General features: G+C 49.2%; 4 protein-coding genes across 4 annotated transcripts; 2 read left to right on the plus strand and 2 right to left on the minus strand.

Moving 5' to 3' along the window:
• Window positions 1-135: 135 nt before the first annotated feature.
• Window positions 136-2,145, minus strand: GLRG_00476 (DnaJ domain-containing protein; the record flags this gene model as incomplete). The annotated part of the gene is made up of 1 exon (XM_008091161.1): window positions 136-2,145. The coding sequence occupies one exon, from the start codon at window positions 2,143-2,145 to the stop codon at window positions 136-138; it is 2,010 nt and encodes a 669-aa protein (XP_008089352.1).
• A 983-nt stretch (window positions 2,146-3,128) lies between these two features.
• Window positions 3,129-5,149, plus strand: GLRG_00477 (fungal specific transcription factor domain-containing protein; the record flags this gene model as incomplete). The annotated part of the gene is made up of 5 exons (XM_008091162.1): window positions 3,129-3,620; window positions 3,709-4,152; window positions 4,253-4,399; window positions 4,515-4,634; window positions 4,691-5,149. The coding sequence occupies 5 exons, from the start codon at window positions 3,129-3,131 to the stop codon at window positions 5,147-5,149; spliced, it is 1,662 nt and encodes a 553-aa protein (XP_008089353.1).
• An 8,495-nt stretch (window positions 5,150-13,644) lies between these two features.
• On the minus strand, window positions 13,645-16,116 carry GLRG_00478 (WD domain-containing protein; the record flags this gene model as incomplete). The annotated part of the gene is made up of 5 exons (XM_008091163.1): window positions 13,645-14,296; window positions 14,355-15,441; window positions 15,501-15,734; window positions 15,803-15,905; window positions 15,997-16,116. 5 exons carry the CDS (start codon window positions 16,114-16,116, stop codon window positions 13,645-13,647), a joined length of 2,196 nt encoding a protein of 731 aa, XP_008089354.1.
• Window positions 16,117-21,825: 5,709 nt separating this feature from the next.
• Window positions 21,826-26,696, plus strand: GLRG_00479 (ABC transporter; the record flags this gene model as incomplete). Its single annotated transcript, XM_008091164.1, has 3 exons — window positions 21,826-22,149; window positions 22,212-24,777; window positions 24,853-26,696. 3 exons carry the CDS (start codon window positions 21,826-21,828, stop codon window positions 26,694-26,696), a joined length of 4,734 nt encoding a protein of 1,577 aa, XP_008089355.1.
• Window positions 26,697-27,097: the final 401 nt, after the last annotated feature.

The following is a 27,097-nucleotide window of genomic DNA, read 5'->3' on the forward strand; positions in this document are numbered from 1 at the left end:
GAGCTAGTAACATGGTCACGCTACCGGAATATTGATGGGTGATGGCCTCGCGGCTTACTACTTACATAGGTCGGTATATCGATACTACATGCTCGACCAATTCCCACCAAGGACTGATTCGCGCTAGAGGACGCTTCAACCGACATTAGTCAAAGTAAAGGAAAGTATTACATCGTACTGACGCCAACAAATCATTTTGGATTTACGAGCGTGCATCACGCCCGCGAAGGCGACGAGGGGCGCCACGCTCGCGTAGAACAAGAGCGACGGGCTGTGGACGGCGTCGCGCGGCGAGAGCAGGACGGGGATGCTGAGGCGCTGGTCGAGGCGGGACCAGTACAGGGAGAGGTGCATGCTGTGCGGGCTGACGCCGAGCTCGAGGCCGAGCTTGGAGAACCGGCCGACGGTCCAGAGGTTCCGGACGGCGACGTACCGGTCCAGGAGCGTGTTGGAGCACAGCTCCAGTTCGAGCCGGGCGGGACCGGGGCCCGGCAGCGGCAGGTCGCGGCCGTACCTGAGGTAGCCGGCAACCGTGTCCGCCGTCAGAGAGGCCGAGACCGTCCACGAGCCGTCGCTGCCGGCGCCGTTCTCGCAGTCGAGCCCGCGGATGCCGCACTCTCCCCTGGGCGAGTCTTCGTGGCCCGTAGACGGCATCCGCTCCGGCGACGTCGTGTAGCCCATCTCGAAGCTTGCGGACGTCTTCATGGGGAACTCGGCGAGCAGCTGGCTCTTGCTCACCTGGGAGAAGTCGGTGAACAACTTGATCGTCTCGCCGGGCCAGACGCTCCAGTCGCCGCTGTCCGCCATCGCGTACGCGGTCCCGGCACCCATCCAGCGGTGGATCCCGACCCCGACGCGGGGAGGCGCCCCGGCCCACGGCCTTCCGGACCGCACGCTGCCCTCCAGCAGGATCGGGTTCGGGTCATCGGGCAGATGGATCGGGTGCGACACCCTGGCCGTCAGCGACGACTCCGGGAGGACTTCGCTCTCGACCTCGACCGCCGTCTTGGCGATGCCATCTTCGGCCGTCCTGTGGACGATGTCCTGTCGGAATTTGAGACTGATGAGAGGACACGGGCGCTGCCCCGCGAGCTGCATGATGCGCTTCCGGGGTATGGTCAGGGGCAGCAGAGGTTGGTAGCGGTCGGCCAGCAGCGGCAGAGGAACCCTGTATATCTCCTCGACGATGCCGTAGACCGAGCCGGTCAGGGTCAGCTGGGGCGGGGGCAGGTATACCATGGGCTCCCGCGGGTGGTGGTCGGCGTTGGCCTGGTCGAGCTCGTTGAGCGCAATGGACGGCACACGCTTCGACGAGGAGGCGGCGCGTCGGCTCGTTGCCGAGGCTGTCCTCTCGATGATCCGGCCGAGCACCGGAAGGCCTACTGTCACGGAGTGGCTCAGGGTGAAATCCAAGGGTGCAACGGCAGAGCTCTCGCGGATGGCCTTGGAGGCGTCGAAGCGGATGCCCAGATCGGACGACGTCTGCACGACGTCGGCCGCCCGCTGCCTCAGCTGCTCCTTCAGCGACAGGTCGTATGCGTATCGGTAGTCCTCGTCGAGAGGGGCGCCGGGCGCACCGGTCGTGTCTCTCAGCTGGGTCGCATCGTACAGCGCTCGTCGGTGGGGGTCGATCAGGGTCTCGAAACCCCTCTGGACCTGGTCGAAGTAGGGCTGGGCGACGAGGTGCAGGTTCTCGGGCAAGCCGTCCTTGTGCAGGTACAGCAGCAAGCGGTGGTAGGCCCTCCGGATCTGGTCGGGGGTCAGGGACGGGTCCTTGGGCAGGCACATCAGGTCGTAGTAGTCCCCCTCGGCGCCGTCGGGGGCGTCGGGGTCGGGGGCGTGGGTGTTCGCAGCGACGGTGCTGTCGTCGGCGAGGTCGGAGGCGAGGGTCATGCGGTCGATGATGGACGAGGCGTCGTCGTCGCCGAACTCGTACTCTTGTCGGGTGGCGGCGAACTGCTCGTTGAGGGAGAAGCGCGAAGAGGCGGAGCGCAGGCTGTGGTGCAGTTGTTGTTGGAAGTTGGCCGGGTGGAGGTAGGAGTAGTCCTCCCATGCGGCCGAGGAGCGAGCGGACGAGTTTCTCGACGGCCCGCCCCGGGTTCGGCGGACCCGGAGGCTGCCGGAGCGGCTCGGGGACTCGGCCATGATGGCGGGGGGTGGTGGTGGAGAGAAGAATACTGCGCAATCTGGGAGGAGGGAGAGGAGGAGGAGGAGGAGGAAGAGGAGAAGGCGGCGGAGGTAGGGTTGCGACTGCGAATGCAACTGCGACCGCGGTGACGACGACGACGACGAAAAGGTTGAACAAAGAAAAGTGGTGGAGGACAACAGACAAGGAACACAGGCCCCGTGAGGTTAATTACTCACGTTGCCCATGTTTACTTTCCCACGCGTAGCCCACATTACTACGTACTGTACGTACGACAAACGGGGCCTTGGGGCTTGGTTGCAGGGATGCATTCCCAGTCCGGGGATGTCAGGGAACATATCCAGTGTCAGGGAACATGGATATGGACAAGGACAAGGACATGGCATCCACAGCTCGATCCATGCGCTCCTCCCGCTGGATTACCTAATCCGGGAGAAGACAGCTTCAGCTGGACAGGATTCACGCCGACAATTGATTGACCCTCGCCTGTTGTCTCAGCCCCCAGAACAGCGCTGTTTCCACTGATGGCTGCCACGGCGACGGCGGTAGCGGCAGCGGCAGCCATGTTGCCGAGAGGCTGAAGAACGGCCCCACCATTGCCGGCCCGGGTACGGCACCTACAGGTCAAGTCTGCTAGGTCGGAAGCTCCCTGAATCTCTCTGAATCGACTTACAGATACGGATATATAGGGCTAGTTATGCAAGGCCTAAGCGAGATAATTGCTCTGACAAAACATCATCCCACAGAAACCCCAGAAACATCCCACCACTGGCAGGGTGGGTTTTCAGCCGACCCAGCCAGGGTTAGCAGCGCATGTCAGTCAGCATCTTATCTTCTCATCACCCCCCAATGCGGATTCCCACTCAGCCCTGCATTCTTCACCTCACCGCACCTCACCTCACGCAACCCACATCGTTCGTACGATCAAGCCAACAAACAGCGCCATGCCCAGCCCGTGACTGCGACCAAGGGAAAAACCAACATGTCGGCCCTCTTCACAACCACCGACTGGCTGTCCACCACCTCCACCTCTCCCGACGCCAAGGCCCCACAGGCCTGCGCCAGCTGCAGGAAGATGAAGAGGAAGTGCGACAAGTCCCTCCCCGCATGCGGGCTCTGCACCCGCATGGACCGCCGGTGCGACTACGCAGACCCCCCGCCGCCGCCGCCGCCGCCGCATCAGCAGCAGCAGTATCCTGGGCCGACCGCCGACGACTTCGCCGCCCTTCAGCTGAAGCTGCTCGAGCTCGAGAGCCGGCTGGACCACCAGGCCGGGCCCGCCGCCGCCGTCGCTTCGGCCCTTTTCTCCGACGCAGACGCGGCAACGGCCTTTGGCGCTGTCGTCGGATCCGGTCTCGGCCCGGACCACCCGGGCTCGACGTCGGCGCAGTACCCGCCCGACGTGTTCCTCGACATATGGGCCTTCAAGGCGTTGAACCAGTCTCTCCCGCGGCCCTCGGTCGACATCCCCGCCGTACGTCGCCGCCCGGCGCCGCCAACCCCCTCCTCCTTGATGGCGAAAAAAAAAAAAAAACCCCCCGGCTGACCCGCGCTGAGAACAGGAAGTCCTCGAGCTGCTGGGCGACAGCGCCACGGTCCAGCGGGCCGTCGAGGCCTACTTCGCCGGCACCCACGCCTGGCTGCCCATCGTCTCCAGGGAGCGCATACACATGGGCGCCGCCCTGGCCCAGGGCGGCCCGGACCTGGCCATGCTCTTCCTCGCCATGCGCCTCATCGCCGCCGCGCCGGACGACGTCGCCGCCCCGGGGCGCCTCCTCCCCCCGCTCCCCGAAGTCTACGGCGCCGCGAAGCGCTTCCTGTCGCTGCTCGAGGGCGCCGGCTTCGCGTCGCTGATGGTCCTGCAGGCCATGGTGCTGGTCGCCTACTTCGAGTACGCCCACGCCGTGTACCCGGCCGCCTGGCTCACCGTCGCGTCCTGCGTGCGGTACGCCGACTTTCTCGGCCTGCCGGGGCTTCGCGAGAGCAACGTTACGCTAAAAGTGCCGGTACGCGTCCCCCCTCTTTGTTTCTCATCATCACCCCCGAACCGTGGTCTTTTATTTATTTGGACAAAGAACCTCTGCTAATTACCGAGCGCGCGGCAAGTCGACGTGGACGGAGCTGGAGGAGCGGCTGAGGACGTGGTGGGCGATCCTTGTCCTCGACCGCATCATCTGCCTCGGCAACGGGAAGCGCTACCTCTCGCCCGAGCCCGACGACGACATGAACTTTCCCGTAGACGACGAGGTTTGGGTAAAAAAAAAAACATCTCCATCTTTTCTTTTTTTATCTTTTTTCTTTTTTCTACCAAGCCCCCCCTCAAGGCCAAAGAAAAACAGAAAACGAAAAAAGACTGACCGTCCCCCAGGACGAAGGCCACATCGGCCGCGCGGCCCACCACACCGTCGCCTCCCCGCCTCTCTCGACCCCGTCCCCCTTCTCCTCCCTCTGCCGCGCCGCCCTCCTCGCCGGCAACGCCGTCGCCCACGTCCGCAGGACGGCCCCGCACAATGATCTTGCACGGACTAACACTCGATTAATAAGATTTGGAGTTCTAATACTGACAAAACCTCCCGACCGTGCGCGCACGACTGCTACAGCTGCCCCGGCAACATCGACGGCCGCGTCCGCACCCCCGAGGAGACGGCGCACCAGATCCGCTCCGTCGAGGCCCTCGTGCATGCCAGCGGCGAGGCCGCCGCGCTGGCCGAGGAGCTGCTGCTGCTGTCGCCGTCGCTGCCCCGGCAAGACGACCCCGCCGGCGACGGCAGCGACGTGAGCCCGCTCGTCCTTGACGCGCTGTACGGCGCCGGCGGCACCCTCGCGTGGATCGTGCGGGAGGAGGGGCCGGCGCGGCACGCCGACGGGGTGGCCGCCATCAAGCGCTGCCTGGGCCGGCTGGGCGCGCGGTGGAGGCTGGCGGCCGAGTACGGGCGCATGCTGGAGCAGCAGGGCCTTGCCTTCATGATGCAGGAGGGGGGACACTCGACGCTGCACATCTAGTGGTCTTCTTTTATCCCCATATTTTTTCCCTTTCTCTAGCACGGCTCCAAGGTCGTCAATGGGTAGTGCCAGCCGGCTGGGTGGGCAAGATAAGGAATGATATATAGCTATATATATATCTATATATCGAGGGAAATAATGGGAGATGGGGCTTGATTTCCATCAAAAAAAGTCTGGCCAAATAATACCAAGATGGGAGAAGGGAGGGGGGACGTCCCAGGATGCCCTGGCCCTGCGCAATATTGTAGATACTAACACCGTATCCTACCAGAAGGAGGTTTTCTTCCTCCTTTTCTCTCTCTTTTTTCTCATCTTTCTTTTAAAAAAAAAACACTCCCACCAAGTGATCACCCGTCCCCCGCGACTCTACTCTTGTCCGGCATTGTCCCCCTTTTCATAGAGCGATCAGACAAGCTAATAATGCCCCCCCCTTGACAACCTGAGAGTACCGTGTGCGCTGGCCTATACAGGCTTAACCTAACAATAGATATAGATAATAAGGCTTTATCTAATAGATAGGTAGGTATATAAAAAAAAAATAGGTTATACCTTATAAAAACGTTTCTAGACTAATTAGGAACTAGTATATAAAAGTTTTTTTAGGGTGTATATACTAAAAACGTTTTTAGACTAATTAGAAACTAGTATATAAATATTTTTTAAGGCGTATATACTAAAAATATTTCTAAACTAATAACTATTTAAATAAATAATTTTCTTTATTTTAGTAAGGTAATTATACTACTAGTTAATAGTTATAATATTATTAAGATAATAATTTTAGTATAAATAGGCTAAAAACGTTTTTAAAATATTTCTAGATATAATAAGAATAATTTAAGAAATATTTTTAATTTTTTAGTATTAAGAACGTTTTAGAAACGTTTTAGAAACGTTTTTACTAATCCTATTAGTATAATAGTAAGTTAACTATAGCTAAATATAGTAAACCTAATAGATATTAAAAAGACTATACTATTCTTAATACTATATATCCTAAAAGATAAGTTTTATAATCTAAAAGAAAATTAAAATATTATTAGTAATAATATTATGTTTTTTATATATTTAAGTTTATAATAAGAAATAAATCCTATTTAGTAAGATATTATTTATTAAGTAAAATATTATTTTCTTATTAGAAGTATATTAAAAGAACTAAAAAAAAATAATAAATAATAAAACTATAAGATATTAAGCCTATTTTTATCTTAAATATAAAGCTTATAAATAGAAGATTATATCTTAATAGAAATATTCTTATAGTTAAATAGATTTACTATTTTATAAGAATCCTAAAGATACTAAATATATTAAAGACTAGTATTATATTTATTATTTTAATAAAGTTACTATTATAAGAAGTAGTTAATATACTATAAAATACTATATATTTTACTATTCTTTAGATAAATAACTTACTAATCTAGTTATAAATCTAGTATAATATAAAATAAAAGGTAGCTTTATTTCTAACTATATATATAGCTCTTAAGGATATACTAGTTATATATTACACTTATATCTATACTAGTAGTAAAGTATACCTATATACTTCTATTATAGACTTTTACTACTTTAGCCTTACTTTAGAGTTAGCTAAGTAAATAAAAGCTATATAGACTAAGGTAAAAGAGTTTACTATTAAGAAAAAAATACTAGTATAAGTAAGAAGATCTTTAGAACGTTTTTAATTAGTTTTAAGTAAAAACTAAAAGATAAGTAGTATAATATATAGAATATACACTAGATTTTAAAAAGGTCTTATATATAATACTTAGATTAAAACCTATAAGCCTAAGGTAAAGAAATTAAACTATAGTATAAAAGTTATCCTTTATATTAAGAGATAAACTAATATAGGTTAGTATCTTATTAGTATTTAATAATAAGTTATTTACTATGTAAACTTATATACTTAAAAAACTATACTAATTATTTCTAGCTTATAATTCTTACTAAATAGATAAGTCTTATAGACTATATCTATAGTAGACTTAATAGTACTAATAATAAGCTAGTAAAAGAAAATAAGTAAAAATACTTCTTTTTTATAAGTAATAAATAAAAAAGGCTAATATATAGTATAATATATTTTATATATACTATAAGAGAATTAACTAATTCTTTTTAATAAATAAGGTACACTATAAAGAACTACTATAACTATAAAAGATAAAGTATAAGATTAAAATAAGGTTTTTTATCCTAAAAGATCTTTAAATAATACTATATATTCTTTTTACCTCTTATAGCTAGCACTTATATCTCCTCCTACTAGCTACTAAAACGCCTAGGTCTATTATAAATAGACTTATAAAAGTAGTTAGGCGTATTAATAAACTAAGAATAAGCCTAAGTAAGAATATAAGAAAAACCTTAGAAAATCTTTACTAATATATTTCTAGATATATTTCTTTACTTTAATAAACTAAAATAGTTTATTTTAAAATATAAGGGAAAGTTAATTATAGATATATATAGAAGCCTTATAAATATAGACTATCTTTAGTATATTATTTAAAAGTAATAAATTCTTTTATTTCCTAAAAGGATATAAGTAATTACTATTATACTATAGTAAACTAAAGAATAAAACTAGTAAATATATATAAGAGTATTTTATTATTTTAATAATTATTATATACTAATAGAAATTGATTAAAAGTATATATAGTATTCTTATTAATTATATAGTAACTATATAGTTATGTACTTTTTTAAAAAATAAGTAAAGTAATAAATATTTACTAATATAAAAATATTTATAGTTAATACTAATTATAAATATATAAGAGGTATATACTATTATAAAATTATTTAGGCGTAATATAGTTATAAATTAGAGAAAAGTAGGGATATAAAGATAATTTATTTAAGAAATATTCTTAACACTTTTTAGTACTCCTACTTACTTAATACTTTACTAATTTAGAAACTATAAATATATATTACTATATATTTTATATAGTTTTTAATATACTTAAGTAAAAATATATAGTTAAGGCTAAGTAGAAGTATATCTATAGTAAAGGACTTCTTAAGGTAACACTAGACTAAGGCCTTAGTGTAATCTAGGGCTTTAAATAATACCTATAAAGTAAGTTCTACCTATAAGAAACATAGGAAATATAAGTTTAAAACACTATATAACTTTACTATATTTATCTTTAACGTAGTATAAAGACTCTCTTAGGTAAAATTTATTTATATAAAGAAGATTTTACTTATAATCTTTTAATATTACTACTATACTATTAGTTATCTAGAGATTATAATAAGCTTTATAAAGTAATTATATATAAAATATTTTAAAAATACTTATAAATTATTTCCTATTACTTACTATACTTATAGATAAATAGCTATAATATAGTAACTAAGTAAAATATAAAAAAGGTTTTATTATTATAATAGGATTTTATTAAGTAATCTTAAATATTTCTATTAAAGACTAGAATTTAATACCTAACTATATAAATACTATTAAAATCCTTTATATAATTTTATACTTTTAAAGTAGACGTTTTCTTTTAATTATAGAAGTAATAGAAAAGTAAGTGCTATAGTATAATTATTATAGTGCTTTAGTTTAGTAGTTTTACTTTTTATAAATACTATAATATAGATTAGAATTTAGTTTTATAAGAAGACCGGACTGTAGTCGAAAATCACAGCACTATAGAGAAAATTACTCTTCTTCCAGCGTCTGGGGAGCATCAGAATTCTTTGGATGGCCCGATATGACTCAACGAGGATCTGTCGTAAACCGCCTATTGGAGGGCGATGTACGTTAGTCGAGCCTAGGTAAAGGGTCGGTCGCTGAAATCTTTAATAGCTGGTCACACTTCCCGATGAACCTACTAATTCGCTGGATTCTGGATAATGCTTGGTTCATATCGAAATAAGGTAATTCTGTACTTTGGAGGACTTGTTCATTGGTGCGTCCTCGGAGATGTCTAAGGTCTTCGCTCACATGCGTTAACCTAAATAACTTGGTTCATGAAGAGTGCTTCAAAAAATAAATATGTGTTCCACAATTGCGCGTCTTCTTGATCAGTTCGGGAGAAGTTCAGGTCAGACCTTCTCCCAAGTTCTCCTAAGCCATACTGGCTCACACGGGTACGCATGTTTCAAGAATTGCACTCGTGCCAAGCGTCCGACCGCCACCTCTCCAAGTTCACCATTGGATACACTGGTTTGAGTGTTAGTCGATGTGACGTGTATGGGCCCAGATATTACGGTGCCCTCGCAACAATGGCATCGTAGGTGTCAGTCTAAATGCTTCTGACTACAGACATGGCATATTAATATAATAATATAATAGTAAAGTAAGCTTTATTTAATATCCTTTTATTTTTTACTAATTAAAATAATAAAGTAGAAGTAAAGTATATAAAAGAGGGGGTATTAAAGTAATTAAATAGAACACTTTTCTAGTTAGCCTTAAGCCTATAAGTCTTTAATTTATAGTCTACCTAGTAGCCCTCTAGGTAACTCTAAGGACTTTAGCTTTTATAATACTAAAGATAATAAGTAATATAGTAAAAAAGACTCTATATTATCTTTAGGTGTTTTATAATAGTAATCTAAAAGAGAAGTAAATAAAGCTCCTAAAATCTATATTTAAATATAAGTTAAAGCTCTTCCTATCTTTAGATAAGTCTTTAATAATAAGTAACTAAAAACTAAGTGTAAATTAACTAAAGTATATTATATTTTAAAAAGTAGTAGCTTTAGAATAAAGAGTAATAGCTTTAGAATAAGAAATATTAAAAAGTAATTAAAAAAAAGAAGAAAAAGGATAAAATTACACTATAAAGAGAGGAAATATAACTATAAAGAGATAAGCTATAGCTTAAGAAGAAAATAATAAAGCTATAGAGATTAAGAGAGAGGTAAAAGAAGAAAAGACTTTTTCTATAGTATAGCCTAATAGGCTGTATTTACTTATTACTTATAAGGTAGACTTTATAGATTTCTAAGGAATTCTTTTTTTTATTAGTATTAGATTATAAATTTAAATTAATATATATAAGAAATAAACTAAGATTTTATTACTATTATTAAGATTAAGATAATAATATAACTACTAAATAGTATATACTAAATTATATTTATTAGGGGGGAAGTAGCCTAATTATTTAGTATTAGCTACTAATTAATAGTAGTATATATCTTACTTACTTTAGCTAACTTTATTTTATAACTTATAGGTATTATAACGTTTATTTTACTATAAACTATAGGTAGTTCTTATTTACTATAAATCTAGCTAAGGTATATTAAGGATCTTTTTAAGATATATTTTAAAAACGTTTCTACTTATATCTTTATTTATAAGGTATAGTATATTAAGAAGATAGTTATTAGCCTAAATAGCTTTTACTTTTTAAGGGGTTTTTAATATAATATTATTTTTTATTACTAGCTTATATATATTTATATAAAAATCTATATATATAAGACCTTACTTATAATCTATTAGTAGAAAACTTACTAGTAGTATACTTATTATTATAACTCTTTAAACTACTAGTAAAAAAGGGAGTAGTATTATAACTATAAGTTACTTTAATATACTTCTTAAAAGCACCTAGTAAAGACTACTTATATCTTTATAAGATATTAGCTTTTATTTTCTTTTATATCTTTATAGCTTACTATAAAATATAATATCTATTTATTATTATTTAAGAAGTAATAAAAAAGCTTACTAGCTATAATAATAATACGTCCTTACTACTTCTATTAAAGTATTTTTATTTATAAAGAAAAATTATACTTAATTATACTTAAATAGTAAGAGATAAGGCTAGTATAAACTACTAGTACTTTTACTAATATACTAGTAAAAAGCTAGTATATTATAGTACTTTAATAGTATAAAGAATATATTTAAAGTATATAATAAAAAGGAATTACTATTATATAACTAAGAGGTTTTACTTATATTTTTAAAAGTTTACTATATATAGTTTATTAAAGCACTAAAAAATAAAATAAAACTAATATTTAATTAATTATTATATAACGTTTTTTTACTTAATATATAACTAAAAATATAAGAAATATTATATAAAATTAAGTAGTTATAAAGTAGAAGTTATATAATATTTAGATAAAAAAAAACTTAAAAATATTTCTTATTTAATTAGGTAACGTTCCTTATTTAATTAAGTAATATTTTCTAAACGTTATTATTAGTTTTACTAGGGTAGTAATATAGTTAACTATATGTATTAATAGGTAAGTAATAAATAATAGAGGTAAATACTAGTTCTAAATTATATATAAAGGAAAGAAAACTATTATAGGATTATATAGTAAATCTACTATATAATATCCTTATAAATCTAGTAGATCTATAGTAAATTAGCTATAGTTATTCTAGCCGTTTAGCGTTAATCTATACTACTAATATCTAGGCAATAGTTAACATTACTATAGTTATGTCTTTTTTAGCTTGTTTTTCCTTAATTATTTAGGAAACGCTTTTAGAATATTTCTTATCTCTCTTTATAATAACTCTAACCTCTAAGAATTCTAGGACACTAAATACTTATTTAGGTAAGAAATATTCTAGAAACGTTTCTAAATCCTTTATTTTTTATAGCTTAGGGGTAAAAGTATAAGTATAAGTAATCTTATAGGTATAATATAGCTTAGTAAAAGTAAAAAGTATTTCTATTTATTATTAGTAAGTAAAATAATCTAGAAATATTTTTAGTATATACTAAAGAGATTATACTTTAGGTTATAGTTAGGGTAATAGTAGTAGTACTAAACGTTATAAGTAGAATTATAACCCTTAGTAAGAAAATAATTTATATAATAAGAAATAAATTAGTAATATTTTAAAAATATTTCTAAAAGTAAACTTACTATAACTAACCTTATTTTAAAAAGTATAAGTATTATAACATATAGTAGCTTTTATACTAAGGTCTTACTTTATTATAATATAGTTAATCTAAATAATATTAATTAGTAAAATATACTTAGAATTTTTTAAGTTAACTTATATTACTTTAGGTATTAGTTAAGAAAAGAAATAAAGCTAGGTCTTTAATAACTACTTTTACTTTATAAGGGGTTATAAGCTTAGTGTTAATACTATATACTAACTTATATATATTAATATAGTACTTTATAAAAAGAAATAATTAATTAGTTTAGAAATATTTTATAATTATTTTTATAGTTACTTACTAATAGTATTCTAATTATTATAGGCCTTTAGGCTACTAGCTATAAATAAAGCTATCTTAAAAAGGTAAGTATCTTTTAGATACTTCTTAATAGTACTAAAAGAGGACTATTTATATTTCTAAAAAAAATTAGAATTAATTAAGAAACACTTTTAAAATAAACTTATATTATAATAAAAAGTCTTTTTAATAACCTTTTTACTATTTAGGCTATTAACTTTATAAGTAGAATTAATAGTATAGTACTAAACTTTATTTATAGTAATAATAATATAACCTTACTTAAAGATTATAAGCTTTAGAAATATTTTAAAAACGTTTCTATATTACTTATAGTGTTAGTCTTATAAGAGGGAAGGCTACTAAGGCGCTTATTTTAGTTAGTATACTACTTATAGGCCTCTATATTATAAAAAGTAAAAAGTATTATAAAGAAATAATTTAGAAACGTTTTTAAGTTATTATTATAATTATATAAATAAAGGTATAATTATAAAATAAATTATTATATAAAAAAAAAGAAAAAAAAATTTTCTTAGTTAGAGGAATAAATAGACCTTAAAGACCTAGTAGCTAATTATAGACTTTTAGTATATACTTCCCTAATTAACTTAAGAATATTTCCCTTATTTTTACTTAAAACTATTTATATTTTTTATATACTAATACTTAATTAGTTTAGAAATATTTCTAGTATATATATCTTAAAAAAATCTTTATATACTAGTTCTTAATTAGTCTAAAAATATTTCTATAGGGTATAACCTATTTTTTTTTTATATTCTTAGATTTTTTTTTTATATATACCTACCTATCTATTAGATAAAGCCTTATTATCTGTATCTATTGTCACCTTAAGCCTGCACAGGCTAGCGTGCACAGTACTCTTAGGTTGTCAAGGGGGGGGCATTATCAGCTTGTCTGTAGACTCCTTTTCATGACATGTCGTTGCACAGGCCCCACTTTGCTTCCGTCAGCAATCGGCATCTCGCTGCTGCGAGAACAAACACACGCACTATATAAATGGGGGCAATTCATTCCAGTCAGACTAGAAACAATATCGCTACAAAAGTCCTTGCTGTACCCTAGCAAACGCCATACTCATGCAAAGCAAATTCGTCCGTCACCTCGGTCCCAACCAACGTAGGCTCGTCTTCCATTTGCCTTCGCACGGCATTTAAACCCATGTTTCATGTTTCTTCGACCAAGCAACGCTTTTCACCCCATGACTCATTGTACACGACAGGATTCGAACACTCATGCACCTTGTGACGCCGTCTACGGCTATGGCTTCGGTTCCACTAGCGTTGGTGCGATCCGTCTCTTCTTGGGCTCGCTGCCCTCCTCCTTCTCGCCTTCGCTGGCGTCGCGCTTGATCCCGCTGGCTGCCGTGCCGCTGGCCGTACCGCTAGTCGAGCCGCTTGCTGTGGTGGTCGCCGCGTTGGTGCGCGGCGTCTCGGGCGGCGTGGTAATGGGAACCCCCGTGACCTTGGTAGAGTTGGCGACCGCGATGCCGGGCACGCTACCGACAATCAGGGAGGGGTTGGTGACCACGTTCGAGGACTGTGTCGCCACGGACGACGTCGAGTTTGATCGCGCCGGCGACTGGGGCCGCTGGCTCACGAAGCCGGCAGACGGCGGCGACGGGGCGGTAAAAGAGCTCATCGAATTGCGATGATGATGCGTCCCGCCGTTGTGGAACGGGGACGGAGGAGCGAACACCGCGGTCGAGGTGGGAACCGGGGTGTTCTGGCTCGAGGACGACGTCGGTGCTGCTGTGCTGCTGGGCACGGCCGGGTTCTTGGTGGTGGTGGTGGTGGTGGTGGTGGTGGGCAAGTCTCCTTGGTAGACTTGGCCCAGCTCTCCAGGCGCGAAAGACAGGGTTGAGCAGAAACCGTCCGAGGATGAGACCAGGAGCGTCAGTCCGTCGCTCGACCTGGGCACAATGTTAGAGAACAACCGCCAACTCGGTTGGTACGCGAAGCACGACTTACCAGGCCAGGTCCGTGAATGTAGCACAGTGGAGGTTGCTGACGATACAGATGGGCGTTCGCTGCTGAGAATCGTAGAGAAGGACCGAGTCTTGGGTGGCGACTGCATATATCATTCTATACGGCAAGGCGAAGGCCGCCTTCGGGCCAGGAGTAGCGACGCCCGGCTCGGCCTTGTTCGGCACAGGGCTCGACTCGGGGACTGAAGTGGGCGGAGGAGGCGGGTCCATGACTGATGTGTTTCCCGTCGGCTTCGAGACAGGATCCGGCAGGGCGGGTATGGGGTCCTCGGAAGAAGACGTGTCGATGGTGATGTGCTTGGTCACGGGGGGCGACGTCCGCAAGGTGTAGAAGATGGGCGAGCATTTCACGACGACGGATGGCTTCTTGTGGCCGGGCAGGTGCGCAATGGGCGCCTTGTTGATGCCGCCTCTCGTGTAGATGTAAACGGTATTCGTCACCTCAAAGGTTGGCTTCGCGCTGCCCTCTGAGTTGTGCTGGGTCTGGTACTGGCCGGCCGGGGTGAGGAGGAGACTGCCATCGGGCGTGAAAGTGAGACGGCGAAAGAAGGACGACAGCGTCTCGTTTGCGTACAGGGTGGAGTTTTTCATGCCGAGACCGCCCGATGGGTGAGGCTTCGGCGAAGGCTCCATCGGCATGACGGCCGGCAGGGGCATCGACGGCGCGGGGGATGGCGAGCGTCGCGACGAGAACGAGGACTGCCTGCTATGGCTGATGACGCTCGGCGGGTTCATGGGCAGCGCAACCGAAGTCGGGGTGCCGGGGGCGGACGGCACGGGGGACCCCACGGCCTGTTCCAGGGTGAGATGGGCCCGCATGTTGAAGTCCGGAGGCGCAGGGCTGCTCGAGGATATGCGGCGAGGCGGCAGGTCACTCTTGCTGTGGCTCGCGATCTTGGAGGGCTTGTCGTCGTGGTTGCCGCTGAGGGTGTTCTGGCCGTCCTTGGTCTTGAGCGAGTAGATGTGCACGGATCGGTCGGACGACTGGGTGGCGATGTACTCGTTTAGAGGATCCCACGCGACTCCCTGGACGTAGTGGCTATGCTCGGCAATCTGGCGTACCAGAGTACCTGGGCAGGTCAGGTCAGCGGACGAAGGCGGCAAAGGCGGGTTCGGCGGAGAAACGTACCGGAGCTGGCACTGTAGATTCGAGCAATGTTGTCCATGCTCCCGATGATGAAGTAGGAGCTGTCGGGAGACCAGGCCAGGTCGTATATCTCGGAGCCGCTAGACCGACACATGTGCTTGGTGCGCCAGGTCTCCTTGTCCTCAAGACCTTCGTTGCCGAAGGCGGGGCCGGTGTGTTCGGACATGACCCAGATGATGACATTCCCATCGTCGCCTGCGGAAGCAAGGATCTCGCCTGGAGGAGAGGGAAACAGTCAGCGGGCGCGGCAGGAGACAAGCTGGGAGGGCTGGATGGGGATGTACCTTTGGGGGCCCAGCGGACGACGTTGACTGCTTGCGAGTGCTTGGTCAGGGTGGACAGGTACTCAACCTTTCGATCTTCGCCGTCGCTGTCGACCTTCCAGAGCTGGGTCGGGGGTGTCAGCCTCGTCAGGCCAGGGCAGCCGCGTCAAGAGGTGGTAGGTAGGCAGGGTCGGCGGTTCAGGGTTTGGACGTACTCTCACGTTGTTGTCTCCTCCGGCGGTGGCCAGACGGCCTTTGCCGTGGGGTTCGAAATGAGCCGAGTAGACGGGGGCATTCTGGTCGTGCCAATTGATGATAAGCGGTGTGCTCTTCATCGTGACTGCGTGTGGGTGCGACCGTTTCGAGACATGTGCGGGATCGTGGGGAGCTCGAAGAGTCGGAGAGGGTTCGTCGTCGGCTCACAGGACGGAGGTTCGTAGGGCAGGGGAGCGGCGGTGCCGTCAAGCGCAGGGAGGAGGAGCTTATTAGGGGGGGGGGGGGGGGATTGATTCCAATCGTGGTTTCGAATGGTACAGCTCGGGAGCTTCGTGCGGGATTCGCGGCGAGCTGAGATTGATGAAGGGGGGCCGATAGGCTAAGGCCAAGGCTGAAGCCGAGGGTGAGGTCGAGCGTTAGTTACTACGTAGCTCGGTAAGAGGAAGGTCGAAAGATTGGGGTCGGTGTTGCGGCCGGCAGGTCTTGCAGCAAGCAGCGCAGTTGGTCGACAGCTTGCGCAGCTGACAGAGGACCAAGGTAATGGAGGATGTGCGTGTACGTGTGTGTGTGCGTGTGTGCGCGGGTGTGGTTATGCGGGTGTGGTTTGGGTGCTGGTGGTGGTGGTGGTGGTTTAGATTGGTGGGAATGGTGTGTGCGTGCGAGTGTTTTAATATAGGTACCCCAACGTACGTAACGACAAGCGAAGGGGGAGGAGGTGTGGAATTGTCCCCGGAAACAATGAGGGAAGAAAGGGAAAATTGGAAAGATGAACAATTGGACTTGGCAAGGAATTGTCACGAGGGGCCTAATAATGGATTAAAGGTCGTTCCTGAGCGAGCAGGGCAGGGTTGTGGAGTTTTGGGGGAGGGATGGTTTGGCTGGGCCAGTATCCGTATCTCCCGGCGGGCGGTTTGCAAGGAAGCTCGGACGGGGGGACGGGCTTTCAACGCAACAAGAAACAGCAAAGTAAGGTTAGGTACTCCGTAAGCTGAGCAAGTAAGAAGAAAGCAAGCAAGCAAGCAAGCAGGCAAGCGAGCGAGTAAAGCAAAGCAATGGACGCGCTGCACGACGTGACTGTGATCTGCCTGTGGATTCATCACCCGCAGGTGGGGGGGGGTGTAAGGCGAGATGAGATGTTGGATCGGAGACGGAGGCCTTTGTTGCAGCTGCAAAGCAGCGCAGTGCAGCGCCCAGCATCGGCACCAGTGTTATGTGTGTACGGTGTGCCAGTACCTAATACTCCGTATCCGTACATGTGTAAGTATCCGTACATATCTTACCTTAGCTACCTACCTGCCAAATAACCACCTACAAGTACATTAGGTACGCCGTACCTTACCCAGATAAGGCAAGATACTACTACCTATGTAAGCAGGTACCTATCTATGTAGGTTAGCTGACCCGGTAAGGAAAAAAGGTGCACAGGGAAGCAGCCGGTCGCAGGCCGTTTCCGACGGGTGGTGGTGGCCAATCGGAGACCTCTGTCGCCCAACCCAAGAGACTGACAATTGACAAAAAAGAGACTTTGGGGCCGTGAAACCTTGGTTTGGTTGGCTGTGCCGCAGCTGTTTTCCCAAAACAAAACCGGCCCTCTCTTTATGCTGGAACCAGCCTTTTTTTTTTAATTTTTTTTTTTTATAATCGCCATCATTGTTACTATTGCTGTCATTGCTACGGAGCACCTATCGTTTTACTTACCTACGTCTCGCCTTCTTTCTGTCTTGTTCTATCCGTACTCTGTTGCCAATTTCATTTTTCCCCTTCTCCTTCCCGGCACTCATTTCAGCCGAAACTTGGCCGAAGCCCCCGGTCCCTCTCTCCTTTTTCTTCATCAACATGATGCCGCGAGCAAGGAATGGGGGCCGTCGTCCCTGCCTTATGATGCAAATTGCTGATGCAAGACCCATCCTTTCTGGCCCCGGCTGTTCGTTCGTGCGCATCCCTTGGCCCCTTCCATCCGGCAACTCCAGCTGTTTGAGCAGAACACACAAGAGCCTCATAGATGATATCCACAGTGTAGCAAGAGCCCGAAATCGGTGTGCAATGGCTGTATGCATATCTGAAGGAGAAAAAGAAAGAAAAGAACACCTCCCCAGCCATCACTCCAAACTGCAGTGTCGCTGAACCGTGTGTATTGGTCGGTGCTAGTATTTAAGCTCATGTGCAAGATTCAATCGAACGGCGGCTCGGTCTGGGTCGATGCTGGCCATTGGCCATCCGCTCCGCCCCGATCAGGGCCAAGAGATGGACCGATCGATAGTCTGCCCTTCGGCCGGGTCAAAACGAAGCACCCCCCTCCCCTTCCACACCCATCTCGGTGACTCTAACCTTAGTCCGCGCAGCCGCCACCTCCCGGGTGTCTTGCTTACTGTTTCTGACTCATCCGCGCGCCGGATTGCCTCGATATACACGCAACCTGCAAGACGCTGGCGCTGGCGGTGAGCAACGCGGCACGGCACGGCGCGGCAGGTCTCCAAGGCAACCGCCCAATCGCAGACGGCCGAGGAGCCTCATCCGGCCGCCCCACGAGCCGTTACACCGCGTCGGGCGTCCGATCCGCCCGCTTCTTCAGTTCGCCATTCGGGAAACGTCGAAATACAGAAGAAAAAAAGAAGAAGAAAAATCACCGTTCGACCGTCTGGTACGTTAGCGCGTGCCTAGACGCAACTGCCGGCCCCGAGCTCGACGTCGAGTGACGTCCCTCGGCTGTCGTCCATACTGTCTATCTAATGCTGGCAACGTGACGCGCGCTAATTGCGGCAGCACGAGATGGGCAACCAACTGGAGCAGTGCCCTGCCCGTGCTGTGTCGGCCAACTGGTGTCAGTGTCTTGCCGGGTGGTGTTCTGCGGCACGGTACTTGTGCGGCCTCAATCGCGGCCTATTGTCGCTGCGGGTCCCATTCGACGCTTGTCAAGGCCGTAAAAGAGAGGCCAGAACATGAACAGGATGAGTCAATGAGCGAGTACCGAATTATCTAGGTAAATGAGTAGGCAGGTAGGTAGTTGTTGCATCAATATCAGGTATCAGGTATCAGATGCACTAAAGCAGGATGGTGTGTCAGCAGCTGCCTAAAAAGCTGCAGCCCTTCGTGGCAGGTGCGGTGTTTGAGGGTAAGGTTTCCTATCTAGGTACGGAGTATCCGTAGGTAACTACGATGTGTGGTGAGGAGGAAGAGGAACTTGGATGTTCCCCACCCCGTATCAAAGACCCCCCTACGCAAAAGACGCAGAGAAAGTCGAAATCGAAATGAGAAAATGCAAGAAAAAAAAAAGGCCTACGCGGGGCGCCAAGAAGGGATGCCGCGGCCGCGCCCTGCAGAGCGTCAGCAACAGGCGCCGGGTGGCACAGCGTAGTAGCGAGCCCCGAGTTTGCCAGCGGCTTTTCTTCCCACGGCGTGTTAGTCTGACCGCCCCTTCCAGTTGTGCACCTGCCTGCGGCACAGCCCACCGTTCCCCGGTTTGCGCAAATTGCAGAGTACATTGTACTCCGTACGGATACATAGTACACTATTAAAGCCTTCCACACACACACACACAGCCCGCGTATCCATACTCTCCTTCCCGATTCAGCCTATGACTGTGTCCCAGTCACAAGTATCCGCACGCAATATCCGTACAGTAACTACATACTACATGGTATGCACGTCTACATAGTATGAGTCTTTCTCGGCTCAGCCCCAAAGACCCGGCCGGCTAGCCCGGCAGCACGGCGGGGACGATGTCTCCGGGTCTCGTCTCGTCGCCAGGTTCCTAGGACCCCTCCCCCCGGCGCAGGAGTTCTGTGCTTTGTGAATTGGCCTCAAACTGAGGTCTACTATGTAAGTACTACATACCATAGCAGTTGCGTCTCCCGCCCACCCCTTCAAGCTATAAGCTAAACCCCGCGAGATCAACGAAGCCAACGCATGCTGCAGCTAGCTCAGTTCACGAGCATCCAAGTCGATGGCAGCACGTCACCCAGCACGCCGGCTTGGGGACGCGCATTAGATCATGTTAGTGCAGGATGACTGCATGTGGGGTGGAGCGCTAACAAGGCCCCCTTTTCGAGACGCGAGGCGGAGGTCTCCTCTAGTAGTATCCGTAGGCTCTCCCCCATCCATCCATCCATCAAACAATCTCGCTCTCCGGACCGACACACAACCACACAGGGGTCTAGTGAGGAACTTCTGCCAAGTGGAAACCCGCTCGACACCCTCCATGTGGTATCGCTTGGGGTGGGGGGGTTCCCTTTTATTTTTTATTTTTTTCGCATCATTATCTTTCCCAATTCTTTTAGTACGCTTTTTCCCTTATCCGCCGGTGACTCAAACGCTCAGCCACAAAACGACCAATTGAAACTTCGGCCAATCACCGTCGCCCCGGCCGTCGACTGCTTCGTTAGGTCCTTGACGGCTAGCAACAAACCCAACCATGGCCGTTGGGATGTACCTATGTTGGAACATGTCATCATCGGCGACGTCGCATTGGCTGCCTGGTGTTCTTATAAACCCGACGAGTCACAAGTCCGAGATGTCAGCGCTGGGTCATCTGCACGGGCGCGGCAACGCAATGCAGGCCGGCGACCCGTGGCGATGGATGGCGAGAGCTCAAACCGCGGCTTTCGAGCTGCATGGTTGAAGGCTGGAGGAACGCAACGAGATGACATGGAGACGGTGGGGATCCAAATCCCAATGCAGATAGTTAATCCCGGTGAGCGAAAAGCGGCATGGTGTGGGAGCAGCAACGAGCATGGGTGAAGGGGATGATGGATGGGGTCCTCTCTCCCTCTCTCGCTCTGCGAACCATCCACATGCCGTCGACTATTAGCCAATGGCCGTCTCAGGCGTTCCTCAGTTGCGACGCGGCTCAGGGTTTCTCTCTATCCGCTATACTCCGTACACCTCAGTCGCTTTAGGCGGTAACGCTGCTAAGCTAAGCTTTGCGGGAGAAACAAGTGAACGATACATGCCTTTTACCCTTTCTTTATCTTGACTGCGAGGTTAGCTAGGTACTCTGTCCGTCAGTCCGTCCGTCTCCCTTGTCTAGTTTCCTTCTTCTATTAAATCCTGAGGCTTCCCCCGGCCATTGTCTTGGCTTGCCCGTTCGCCGCTCTCTCTCTCACTCTCTCACTCTCTCCCCATCCTTCCCTCCCCTCCGTCCCGTGTTTTTGCCTGTCTCAATTCCTGGCTGCCGCATCCGTACCCGTGCGCCGCGTCCCAAAAGCACCGAGCATCTGCCGCACCCGCTCCATTTTTGCCTTTACGGATAAAGGAGGCAGCACGCGCGAAAGAAAGATCGACGTCACGAAACGAACCTTTGAGACGGACGCCCACCTCCACCGGCTCCGTTTCGGCGCCGCAATCAGCCACCGGCCTGCTTTCTCACTTGCCATCCTCCGAGACCCTGTATTTCCAAAAACACCTTTTCTAAACGACCAGTTAACCCTCGATTTGAGGCCTGACCTTTTCTCTCTCTCTCTCTCTCTTTCTCCCCCTCCTGAACGGTGAAGCCGATAACAGTGTAAATATTCCGCGTGTCTCAACCCGTCCCGCCGGTCTGGGATCCCGAGAAGCCCGACACACTTTACCGATTTGGCCCCTGGCCTTAAAAGGCGGAATCAGCTTACCAACCATCCATCCTTGTGGACCTTGGCCAGCTCTCGCTTTTTTTTGGCCCCGTCGCGCTCAAAAGCCGTTGCCAACCGCCACCTTCGGAAGGACTCGAGAAAAGAAGAAGCAAAAGTCTTACCCGCCCAATCGCGGCCCCCCTTCAATTCTTCAACTCGACCCCGAGAAGAAGAAGAAGAAAAACCGTCACCACGGGCTGCTGTCAACTATCGACCTCCATCATGCAAAATGAATCAATCCTGCTGATCGAGGTCGGAGCTGCCCTGGGCCTCGTCGCTCTCACTTCGGTCCCCGCCCTTGCAGGCCTCGTCAAGCAGTTCCGAACCCGCAAACCCAAGGACCACTTCTACGAGGACGTCGACGGAAAGAGCACCGCCGAGTCTTCGGCCGCCTTCTCCAACCGCTGTCCCAAGACCTTCATCTTCCTGTTTGCCTTGCTGGGCCTGGCCGTATCCGTGGCCAACTCCATCGTGTCGGGGTCCTCGCTTCACACCGGCAAGTTTGACAGTTTGTTTATCGCCGAGTTTCTTGCAGTCGGTATATGGGTATGTGACTGACCCCCAGCACCACCTTCGTCTTTTGCCGCTCGAATGCTGACTCGAAATAGGCCCTCTTAGCTCTTCAGGCCGTGGGCATCGTCGCCACCAATGACTCCGTCCACGCCTACAACCTTGGCCTGTGGTTGTGGTTTTCTGGCCTCGTCTTCGCCGCCGTCCAGGTCCTGCAGGACACGGTCGTTCTCGACCACCTCTTGGAGCACAACCCCGCCTCTTTCGGCCTCAAAATCGCAAGCTTGGTCCTGACCCTCGGTATTGTCGTGACGGGCGTTGCTCTGCCCAGGAGGCCGGACGTCTACTACAACGGCAAAGTTGTCGACCGCATCAGGACAGTGCCAGCTTACTCCCGTTTTACCTGGGGCTGGGGTGCCGAGATCATCGACCTGGCTACCAAGAAGAAGGATCTCGATGCGTCCGACCTCCCCAAGCCCGACCACTTGACCAGGTCCGAGGACTCGGCTGCGGCATGGAAGGCCTACAACTTCGACTCCGACTCGAACCTTTGGTGGTCCATTGTCTGGGCCTTCCGTGTGCCTCTCTTCATCCAGTGGTCCATCGCCATCGCCAAGGCGTTTTTGAGCTTCGCCCCGTCGTGGATCACTTTGCAGATTCTCAAGGCCCTCGAGCGTAAGCAACACGGCGAAGAAGTCCCCATGGATATCTGGATCCTGGTCTTCTGGCTCGGCCTCGCCATCTTGGCCGACGCCTGGGCCGAGGCCACCATGTTCTGGCTGTCTTGGGCCGACCTGTGCATCCCCCTCCGCGGCACCCTGTCTGCCCTCGTCTTCGAGAAGTCCATGCGGAGAAAGAACGTCAAGGCGGCCTCCAAGCAGGAAGCCGAACCTGCCGAGGACGAGACCAACGGTAAGGACGCCGACAAGTCCAAGAAGAAGGACGACGATGAAGAAGAGCCCGAGGGAGACAATGTCCTCAAGTCGAAGCAGGCCATCATCAATTTGATCGGCGTCGACGCCAAGCGCATCTCCGACTTCTCCGGCTTCCAGTTCCTTTTCCCCTCCAGCAGCGCCAAGCTGATTGTTGCCGTCTGGTTCCTCGTCTACCTGCTCGGCTGGGGTCCCCTCTGTGCCGGACTCTTCGCCTGGGCCATCCTCCTCCCCATCAACTTCACCTACGCAAAGGTCTACTCCAAGGCGCAGGACAAGCTGATGAAGATCCGTGACCAGAAGCTCGCCGTCGTCAACGAGGCTCTCGTGGGCATGCGCCAGATCAAGTTCTCCGCGCTCGAGCCCCAATGGGAGAAGCGCATCCTCGACGTGCGCGAGAAGGAGCTCGGTGCGCTCTGGCAGGTCTTCAAGGGCGACACTGTGCTCTTCGGCATGTGGATCACCAGCCCCATCGCCTTGGCCGCCGTCTCCCTCGCCGTCTACGCCTTCATCAACGGCACCCTGATCCCTTCCGTCGCCTTCGTCAGCATAGGCGTCTTCAAGAACCTCGAGGTTACCCTCGCCGTCATCCCCGAGCTCATCACCGACGTCATCGACGCCAACATCTCCGTCAAGAGAATCCAGGACTACCTGAATGGGCCCGAGAAGACACAGACCGTCACCGAGGGTCCCGAAGTCGCTTTCGAGAACGCCACCGTCGCCTGGCCCGTCGACGAGGAGACCAAGGACGAGGACAGGTTCATCCTGCGCGACGTCAACCTCACCTTCCCCGCCGGCGAGCTATCCGTCATTTCCGGCAAGACCGGCACCGGTAAGAGTTTGATGCTGGCGGCCATCCTCGGAGAGTCCGATCTCCTCTCCGGCGCCATCTACGCGCCCAAGCCCCCCGCGAGGCACGAGCGAGACGACGACAAGGCTAACCCCGGCAACTGGATCATCCCCAGCAGCATCTTCTTCGTCGGCCAGATCCCCTGGATCGAGAACTCCACCTTGAAGAACAACATCCTCTTCGGTCTCCCCCTGGACGAGGAGCGCTACAACAAAACCATCGAGGTCTGCGCTCTCAAGAAGGACCTGGAAATGCTCACGGACGGCGACAAGACCGAGCTGGGGGCTAACGGCATCAACCTCAGCGGCGGCCAGAAGTGGCGTCTCACCCTCGCCAGGGCCATCTACTCGCGCGCCGGCATCCTCGTCCTCGACGACATCTTCAGCGCCGTCGACGCCCACGTCGGCCGCCACATCTACGAAAAGTGCCTCACTGGCGAGCTCTGCCGGGGCAGGACCCGCATCCTCGTCACCCACCACGTCGCGCTCTGCGAGCCCAAGACCAAGTTCCTCGTCGAGCTCGGCGACGGCACCGTCCAGCACTCGGGCTTCCTGTCGGAGCTCAACGAGGACGGGACGCTGCAGCTGATCAAGAGCCACGAGCAGCAGTCCGCCCAGGAGATCGAGGACGAGGAGGGCACCGCCGTCAACTCGGAGGAGGCGTCCGCCATCGGGCCTTCCGAGATCGCCGAGCTCAACGGAGACGGCGGCGTCCTGAAGAAGGTCCCGTCAAAGGCCGCGCGTCAGTTCGTCGAGGACGAGGCCCGCGAAAAGGGCTCCATCAAGAAGCACGTCTACGCCGCGTACCTGAACCAGAGCGGCGGCTGGCCCTGGTGGCTGTGTGGTTTCGGACTCTTCGTCATCTACCAGTTTGTCGTCATCGGTAAGTCTCATCATAACGTCGTCCCGTTGGAAAGAAAATAATCCATTTGTTAATACTGACGCACACTCTCAACAGGACGATCATGGTGGCTTCGCATCTGGACCGGGGACTCCGGGCAGTCCGTCAGCGCCTCCTCCTCTTCTTCTCACTACGGACCCCAGCACCAATTCGCCTACGCCCTCACGCTCCAGCACAGCGAGCTCCACGTGCCGCCGCCGTCCGGCACCGTCAGCGTCACCATGGACAAGGACACGCTCTTCTACCTGGGCGTCTACGTCGGCATCTCGGCCTTCTCCGCCGTGCTCGGCACCGGTCGCTTCTTCTACTTCTTCGTCATGAGCTACAAGGCCAGCCGCAGCATGTTCGAGGGCATCACCCGCACCGTCCTCCGCACCCCGCTCCGCTGGCTCGACACGGTCCCCACCGGCCGCGTCCTCAACCGCTTCACCGCCGACTTCAACGTCATCGACAACCGCCTCGGCATGGACCTCTCGGGCGTCTTCGGCGCGATCCTCAGCGTCCTCGGCATCTGCATCACCGCCTTCTACGTGTCCCCGCTCATCATCCCGCTGGCCTTCGTCCTGCTGCTCATCGCCGTCTGGATCGCCTCGCGCTACCTCGCCGGCGCCAGGCCGGCCAAGCGCCTCGAGAGCACGACCAAGTCGCCCCTCTTCGACCTCTTCGGCTCCACGCTCGTCGGCATGATGACCATCCGCGGCGCCGACAAGGCCCAGGTCTACATCGACGCCATGTACGCCAGCCTCGACGACTACGGCATGGCCACATGGCACCTGTGGCTGTTCAACCGCTGGATGGGCTGGCGCATGTCCGTCATCGGCGCCTTCTTCTCCACCGCCGTCGGCCTCGTCGTGCTCGGCACGTCCTCCATGGACGCCGCCCTCGCCGGCTTCACCCTCTCCTTCGCGCTCGAGTTCTCGCAGGCCATCGTCTGGTCCATCCGCCACTACGCCAACATCGAGCTCGACATGAACGCCGCCGAGCGCGTCGTCGAGTACTCGGACCTCAAGACCGAGGACCAGGGCGGCGTCGACCCGCCCGCGACGTGGCCCACCGAGGGCCGCCTCGAGGTCAAGGACCTCGTCGTCAGCTACGCCGACGACCTCGCCCCCGTCCTCAAGGGCCTGACGTTCAGCGTCAACCGCAACGAGCGCATCGGCGTCATCGGCCGCACGGGCGCCGGCAAGTCCTCGTTGACCCTCGCCCTCTTCCGCTTCCTCGAGGCCCGCTCCGGCAGCATCCACGTCGACGGCCTCGACATCTCCAAGGTCAAGCTCCACGAGCTGCGCTCCCGCCTCGCCATCATCCCGCAGGACCCCGTCCTCTTCTCCGGCACCGTGCGCTCCAACCTCGACCCCTTTGACAACCAGACCGACGCCGACCTCCGCGACTCCCTGCAGCGCGTGCACCTGGTCGACTCGAACCCGCCGACGCCCCGCAACGCGCGCTCCGACGCCGACGCCGTCGCCGGCCCCAGCGCGGCGCCCTCCATCGACGCGTCGCAGAAGAACACCAACGTGTTCCGCAACCTCAACTCCCCCATCGCCGAGGGCGGCGGCAACCTCTCGCAGGGCCAGCGCCAGCTGCTCTGCCTCGCGCGCGCCATCGTGTCCCGGCCCAAGGTCATGGTGCTCGACGAGGCGACGTCGGCCGTCGACATGACGACGGACGCGCTGATCCAGCGCTCCATCCGCGAGGAGTTCAACGACTCGACCCTCATCGTCATCGCCCACCGCCTGAGCACCATCGCCGACTTTGACCGCATCCTGGTGCTGAGCGACGGCACCGTCGCCGAGTACGGCAGCCCCAGGGAGCTGTGGGAGAAGGACGGCAGCGTCTTCAGGGGCATGTGCGAGGAGAGCGGCGAGAAGGAGAAGCTAAAGAACATCATCTTTGGTTGAGAGAGGTGGGATGGGGGATGACGTCCTCCCCGGGTTGGAGGCGCGGAAAAAAAAAATCCAAAAGAAATATCGTACGTATCTGTGTTGTATTCTGTGTTGTATTCTGTGTTGTTGTTATTGCTGTTTTCTGGTTCATTGTATCCTTGCGCGATTCCCTTGCTATTTCCTCCCGGGTCTTTCCGAAGACGCAGAGAGATTTATTTAGACAAAGAGTGGTATAAAAAGTCGGACTTTTGCTCGGAGCAAATGGTCCCGCAAACCTGTTTTTTAGTGAATATATAAAAAAATACCACCAACCTTGAGAGATCAATCGTTTGGCCGTTTCACTTCACTCCCTCCCTCCCTCCCTAAACTACTAGATGAAAGCTGAGGGTTATCGCTCGTTATGAAATAGCGTCACG

Source organism: Colletotrichum graminicola (genome assembly GCF_000149035.1).
Source record: "Colletotrichum graminicola M1.001 genomic scaffold supercont1.2, whole genome shotgun sequence".
Lineage (NCBI taxonomy): Eukaryota > Fungi > Ascomycota > Sordariomycetes > Glomerellales > Glomerellaceae > Colletotrichum > Colletotrichum graminicola.